The 7,664-nt window shown below is 35.9% G+C and overlaps 1 protein-coding gene across 1 annotated transcript in view; it reads left to right on the top strand.

Moving 5' to 3' along the window:
- Positions 1-4,825: 4,825 nt before the first annotated feature.
- LOC141563840 (L-amino-acid oxidase-like) overlaps positions 4,826-7,664 on the top strand; it is a 31,412-nt gene continuing 28,573 nt past the window's right edge. Inside the window, exon 1 of the mRNA XM_074305487.1 lies at positions 4,826-4,866. Coding sequence (XP_074161588.1) covers positions 4,854-4,866 — 13 coding nt within the window. The 5' untranslated portion in view covers positions 4,826-4,853. The remainder of the gene's footprint in view (positions 4,867-7,664) is intronic.

Genomic DNA, 7,664 nt, shown 5'->3' with positions numbered 1-7,664 from the left:
CTAAGTAGTGTGGCACTGAACAGTCCACAATTTCTGCTTGCCTCAGTTTTCTCAACTGTAAAAAGAAGATAATCAAAACACCCAGCTTCTCAGGATATTGTTTAACATAGAGCTTGGCACATATGAGGCACTTAATACTTGTTTCATTCCTCTTTTTCCTGTAGAAAACCATAACATATAAATAATGGCTAACAGAATTATCTATTGTTTTTAAAAGAATTATGCAGTATTAGAACTGATGAAAATGCTGGACTTCATCCAGCCCAATCTCCCTTCCACAGCCCTTTTTTTTAATCAATGAAGGAAGTAAACTTGACTTTGATTTCTGGCAAAATTCTAGAATGTGTTATTAAAGGGATAATCAATGAACATCTAAAGAAGGAATTATAGGCTTATAGATCAGAGGACTGATGCTGATAACTTGGATTTTATATTTAGATGTAGATATTTTAGATTTTAACTAAAGAGTTGACAAAAACTCCTCAGGCTACTCTTATAAAGGGAGACAGTAAAACAGGTAAGATGGTTTTGAAACTAGTTGAATGGGCAGATCTAAAGACTATTAGTCATTAATAATTCAATATAATCTTTGAAGGAGATCAGAAGAAGAGTCCCTCAGTCTTTAACATATTAGTCAGTAATTTAGATAAAGGCACAGATGATATCTTTATAAAATTCATAGCTCACTTAAAGTAGGGGATTAGAAGGAGATAGTTGACCCATGGGGGGACAGAATCATCATACAAAGACCTTGGACTAATAAGCTAAATTTTTATAAATATATTATTTTCACATTTTGTTTCAAATAATCCAACTTTCCAAGATGAGGGAAGTGTGTTTAGGTAATGGCTATTTAAAAAATTTAGTAGATTAAAAGCTCAGTATCAACCAAGAATGTGATATGACAGCCCCCAAAAAGCCTGAAATGATTTTGAACTATGTTAGGAAGGGCCAAGCATTCTGAGAGGTAATTACTCACAGATTGATTCATGGTCATATTGTTTCTAGAATTGTATTCTGTCCTTGACACTACATTTTTGGAAGGACATTGATGATGTCCAGTGAGGCTGGTGAAGGCAGTGAGGTGACACAATGGAGTCAGGGAAACCTTGGTTTAAATCCTACCCTCAAACACTTAGCAAGTCAACATCTCCCAAATCTGTTTCCTCATCTATGAAGTGAAGATAATGATACTTTCCTAGATTAAAAAATATATGGATAAAATTAAATAACTGATCCTGGGCAAATTACTTAAACTTTCTCAGCCTGTTTCCTCATTTATGAAATGGAGATAATAGTAGCTTCCCAAAAGATAAAGTGACATTTGTCCACCTTAAAATGCCATCATTCTATATAAAGAAAAACTGAAGGAGCTGGTAATGTTTAGCCTGTAGAAGCAAAAATTCCACAAAATTATGTGGAAGTGTATTCAGGCTTGTGCTTGACACAAACTAAGAGGTGTGAATACAAGTGACAAAGAGACACATTGTAGGTTTGATATCAAGAAGAGAGCATTTAGTCCAAGTTTTCACATCATCCATGAGTTAAGTCCAAGGTCACAGTGCTAGTAAGTATCAAAGGCAGGGTTTGAATTGAAGTCTTCCTGCTCCAAGTCCCACATTCTGTGAATCATGCCAGGTACTTCCCTCACAATTGTAGCTGTCAGAAGGTAGAATGGTCTGCTTGAAGAACAGCAGATTTCCCATTACTGGAGCTCTACAAGCAGATGCTAGATAACCACTTGTTGGCCATTTGGGGAGGAAATTTTGTTCAAGTACAAGTACAAAGCTGGTCTTTGGTCCAACAGACATTGTTCTTATCATTCTTTGTCCATCATTCTTGAAGAGAACCATGACACCAGAAAAGTGGTGCCATGATTTGCAAGAGAAGTGGATTTCAAATGATGGTAGGCTGTGCAAAATTACCAATCTCACTTTCTCTTGCAGAGTTTTCTAGGTTCAGGGGCAAGATATAAATCAGTATCACTTGGTCCCAAAGATAGTGAGAGACTTTGGCCTTTTTATGATATGATCTTTCCCAGGTCTCAGTTTGACTGAGGCAATACTCTTTCAGTGATTAAGGCTTGTGATAAGAAATGAGGCAAAGAATGACCTATTTTATCTTATCAAAATGACTTCCTAATAATTAAATCTACCCAACAGGGAGGATTCTGGGGAAATGGTGGAGTAGGTAAAAAAAAATTCTAAGCTTTCTAGATTTCCCCCACAAATAAAACAAAATTGTATCTCAGAGCAAACATAGACTAGTGAAAAACAAACAAGACTGGGTCAGAACAGGGGTTATCCTAGGATAATCTGAGAAGACCTGAAGACCCCTGAACTAGCGTTTAATAGAAATGAAGTATAAAGGGTATAGTACTCTGCAAAATATATAGAGAAATAAGGAGGAAGGGAATAGGATGAGGTGGGATATTGAAAGGTATATAGAGGTATGGTAGTGGAACAAGGTGTCTAGACTAAAAATGGAAAGGGGATATAGAGGGAAGGAAAAAGTGACAAAGAATAAGATAAGGCATAGAAAGAAATCCCTTAGATTAAGGGAAATTAGATAAAAGTTGTGTAGATTAATGGGAAAGGGATAAAGAGGGACAGAAAGGATGGGGGAAGAAAACAAGGGGAGAATCCATGAGTGGAGCCAAGGCAAATTAAGGAGTAGAAATAACTAAAGTAGAAGAGTTAGCAGGGATAGGAAATAGGAGACATACATAAACCCAATGACAAGAATCAGGAGTACAATTTATTAGAAAAAAAGTAGGGTTAGTAGTCATTGATCTCAGACAAAGTCAAATTTAAAGAGTCAATCAAGAGAAATCTACGTTATATATCAGCCATATCAATATGGCTTTAAATGTATGTTTTTGCATATGAAAATGTATATGTATATATGAGAATATATGTGTTTGTGTCTAGGCTATGCAATTAGGTGAATGTGTATAAGTGGGTGTATGTGGAGGAGTCTATGTATGTGTGTATATATATATATATATATATACATATATATATATATATATGTATATATATATATATATATATATACAGAACACACATATATGTCTACTTACATACATATATACAGACATATATCCTTGCTTAACTGTAGCCTGTTCGGGGGAGACGGAGGGATGAAAGGGTAAAAAAAAAGAATGAAATAAAAAGTGCTCAACAGAGAACAAAATAACAACCTATAAGAAAGTAAAGATAAGCAGTCATGAATAAAATATCTTCTATTATTATATATGCTTTGTTGAAATGGAAATTTATTGTTATATATTTTGAATCGTCCCTGACATTCTGCTGCATATGTGACAATGTTTTATTTTGTTTTTCCTTTTTTTTGTATTTTGTTTTTTCTTATTTCATATTTTTGATTTTAGTTTAATTTTATGGATTGGATGGATTTGGGTTTGAGGTCATAGGGGATGGTGACAGAACTAAAGGAAAGGGAATCAATTTAATTTTAAATTTAAAAAAAAAATTAGACCTGCCCAACAGTGGAAGCAACTCCCTGGGAAGTATGAGAATAGCTATTACTGACCACTCCCAGGAAGCCTCTCCTTGTGCCTGATCTTTGTCTTACAGGATTGGGGTACAGATGAGATAATAAGAGTGACAGTCATTTATGCACTCATTTTTTGCATAAATATGTTTTGGGAACTTGCTAACTTTGGGAATGGTGGATAAGTCCTTAGATTCTAATCCCCAACAATCATTCTTCTGACTACTTCTTCCTAGTCTGTCCCATATGGTATCTGCCTTCTTCTGGCCTTCCTGTTATAGTGGATGCCCCACTATGTGTCCATTCCCCACTTCCTGCTATATATTTATGTCTCTGATCCTCTCCTTCTCCCTGTCCTCTCTAGAATAATATTGTGTGTGTGTGTGTGTGTGTGTGTGTCAATTGGGGTTAAGGTTTCCCAGGGTTACAAAGCTAGGAAGTATTAAGTATCTAAGACCAGATTTGAACTTGGATTCTCCTGCCTTTAGGGCTGGTATTCTATCCATTTTTCCATCTAGCTGCCCCCAGGCTCATATGTTTTTCAGAACTCCGCTGGTTTCCTGTTCCCAGACTTCAATTGGGGCCCAAATAAAGATGGGTTGGTCTTTGGCTTAAGAATGGGCTAACCCTATGCCCAGGTAACCTACCAACATGAGTGCTATAGGGGAGCTCTTAGGATTCAGGAGGAAGGGGTAAAAATCCCCCATTAGCTCACTGGCCTAAAATGGAAGACAAGTGTAAGGGCTTTGTCAATTATGGGAGGAGGATCCCAAAATCAGCTGAAAGGAAAAGGGACAAAGCCTTTCTCCTCTCTGAAATATCCTAGATCTTCTAAAAGACAATGACCATTCTGCACAGAGTTATGAATAACAGGTAAAGCAGGTAAAATAGATATGAAGGAGTAATGACAGTCTTAAGGGGAGAGAGAGGTATTTTTTCTTGGCTTTGTTCAAGACTCTTCTGGGAATAGGTTCTGGATACCTCAGAGACTCTTGCAGTTCTCTCCTAGGCAGTCAGTCCAGGGCCTAGAAGGAAGAAGAGGACAGTGAACATCTGGCACTTTCCTTGGTGCAATATACCCATTAAGAGGAAGCTTGAGATAGATGGAAAAGAATCAACTGGGGCAACCACACCCATCAATAGAGCTTTGGGCTTTGGAGAAAGGGTGGAGCTGTTTGGCTAGGGAAAGTGGAGTTGTGGAGATCCTTGATAAGCAAGACCTGAGGGTTGATTGGCTGAGACATTAATGGGCAGGAAAAAAAAAAAACTGAAGTGGGTCTAAAACTTTATAAGAATTCAGACCAACAAATCTCACATCCTGGCATGCCTGTGGTGTCATGAAGATGTGGGGTAAGTGATGGTTCAGATGGCATGGTAGAGAATGGGTAACTGGGGAGGGACTGTTAACAAAGAATGGGACTATCAGAATAGGACTGAGGGAATAAAGGGATAAAACAGGACATTGGGAACAAGGGAATGGCTAGATCAAGAGGACAGAGAAATTTGGAATAGATAGATTTGGGCTTGAAAGTCCTAGGGAATGGTGATGGAACCAAGGAAAAGAGATTATAAGGAATAAGAAAGCAAATTTAGGGTGCTAGATTAGGGGAGCTATAGACAAGATCATAGTGAAGTAGTAGTAAAAAAAAAAAGAAAACAAAAAGTTACTAGAATTGATAATATGAAATAGATTTGAGAGAGCTTAATAGTTCAATTGGCACAAAGAATTTATGTGATAGGCAACCACTACAAGTTAAAAAGGTTTGCTATTTCATTTTATGTGAATAGCTCATGGGTTCAAACAAATACAATTAGACAAGGTAGTCATATTGAATGAACAATTTGCTTTAGGGGAACATCATTTTTTCTTTGTTATTCTTCAAATTTTTTTTCCCAATTTTATTTTATTTGAAGAAAGAGAATAAGAAAAACAGAAAAAAAGAAAAGGAACACAAAACAAGATGAGAGAAAACAAAAGAGAGCATTGTCATGTGCCCAGCAGACTATCAGGGAAGATTCAAAATATATAACAAATACCAGTTCAAGAAAGTGTATTATACTACATTATATATAGCTACATTAGTAGACAAAATTATATTCACGAGTGTTCATCTTTACTTCCTTGTACATTGTTCTTTTGTTCTCTGCTATGTACCTTTTTTACTTTATTTTTCCCTCTTTCATATTTCCCCACCCCCAAGCAGGCTATAGTTAAGAAAGGACAAATATATACACACACATATATCCTCACATATAGACACACACATATCTTTCGTATTCCTGCTGACCTTTTGCTTTAATTCTGGTCCTAATTTGCCTTGCCATTATTTAACCTTCCCCCACTCATGGATCACTCCCTTGTCTTCTTCCCTCTCCTTTGTTTCCTTGTCTACCTATTCCTCTTCTCTTATTTCTTTATAGATTTTGGAGGGTGCTATATACTTCATAGTATATATGTTATGTTGTCTATTTAACTCATTCTTGATATGAGGTTTTCAGAACTATGAGCTCTTCTCCCCCCTCTAATGTCTCTGTGTCTATTCTTCCTCTGCATTTCATTTGTATGACAAAATTACTATTTTTACCTTTTCTGTGTCCCAATCTTTCTTTTGAGCTGTCATATTGTTGATATCAATCTTAAACATATGGCATTCATTTCCCATGTAAAAAGAAACATAAACAATTTGTCTATATTGAGTTCTTTGAAATTGATCTTTGATATTGGCTCTTAAATGTTAAAATTTCTATTAAGTTTGAGTTTGGTTGATAGAAAGTCCTGAAAATCTGAAATTCATTGTTTCTCATTCAATATTATAGATAATTTTACTGGATATGATATTTTTGGCTATAGACCTAGTTATTTTGATTATTGGCAAATATGATTCCAGGATTTGCAGTCTTTTATTGTGACTACTGATAAGTCCTGTACAATTCTAATTGTAGCTATAGCATATTTGAATTTTTTTTCATGTTTCTTGCAAAATTTTCTCTTTGATCTAGGGGTTTCAAAATTTGGCAATAATGTTCCTATGTGTTTTCCACAAAGGATCTCATTGAGGTGGTGACAGGTGGATTTTTTCTGTTTTTATTTTCCCCTCATGTTCTATAATTTCAGGATAATTTTCTTAGGTTATTTCTTGCATTACTGAGTCAAGGCCCCTTTTTTGATCACAACTTTCAGGCTGTCAAATTCTTATATTTTCTCTTCTTGATCTTTTCTCCTAATTTGCCATTTTCCATATAAGATGTTTCACATTCTGTCCTATTTTTTTTTCATTTTTTATAATCTGCTGGTATATAATCTTGGTCTGTCATAGGTTCACTGGCTTCCCCTTGCCCAATTCTAATTTTTTTACATTTTTTATTATATACATAAACATATGCATGGGTACTTTTTCAGCACTGACCCTTGCAAAAATTTCTGTTTCAACTTTTTCCCTCCTTCCCTACACCCCCTTCCCTAGATGGCAGGTAGTCCCATACATGTTAAATATGTTAAAGTATACGTTAAATACAATATATGTATACATATTTATACAGTTAGTTATCTTGCTGCACAAGAAAAATTGCCAATTCTAATTTTCAAAGAGTTATTTTCATTTTTGAGACTCTGTCTCTCCTTTTCTAGTTGGTCAATTTTTATAATCTTGTTTTTCTTGGATGGTTTTTATTTTTTTTCTCAATGTCTTTCATTTAATTTTTTAAATTCTTTTTTTGAGTTCTTCTATAAATTCTCTCTAGGCAAGAAGCCATTTGTACTCTTTGGGGTAGAAGCTTATTTTGTACTTCAGTGTCCTCCCCTGAAAATGAACCCTGGTCTTCTCTGTTCCCATAGCATGTTTCTATGGTGGGGTTCTTTCTTATTTTCCTGTCCACTTTTTTAAAAAAATAAAAGGTATTAGTGTAAGAACCTCTAATCTTAGGGTGGGGATGGTGTCTCTGGCTTAATTTCAGCTATTCCCTCTGTCAAGAACCCCAAATCAAGAGTTCCACCCCCCTGCAAGTGCCAAATCCAGCAGCTTTACTGTTCCAGTGCCTCTGCACTCATGGGTGTGCTGGTTTCTTCTTACCCAAAGTCACATCCTGAAGCATAGCCAGCTGGCATTCCTAATCAGCTGAGATTTCCTTAGTCTTCCCAGACTCACACC

The sequence above is a fragment of the Sminthopsis crassicaudata genome, chromosome 3 (assembly GCF_048593235.1).
Source record: "Sminthopsis crassicaudata isolate SCR6 chromosome 3, ASM4859323v1, whole genome shotgun sequence".
NCBI classification, from domain to species: Eukaryota; Metazoa; Chordata; class Mammalia; order Dasyuromorphia; family Dasyuridae; genus Sminthopsis; species Sminthopsis crassicaudata.
The sequence above is the reverse complement of the archived record's forward strand: the minus strand, read 5'-3'. Positions and strand labels throughout refer to the sequence as shown.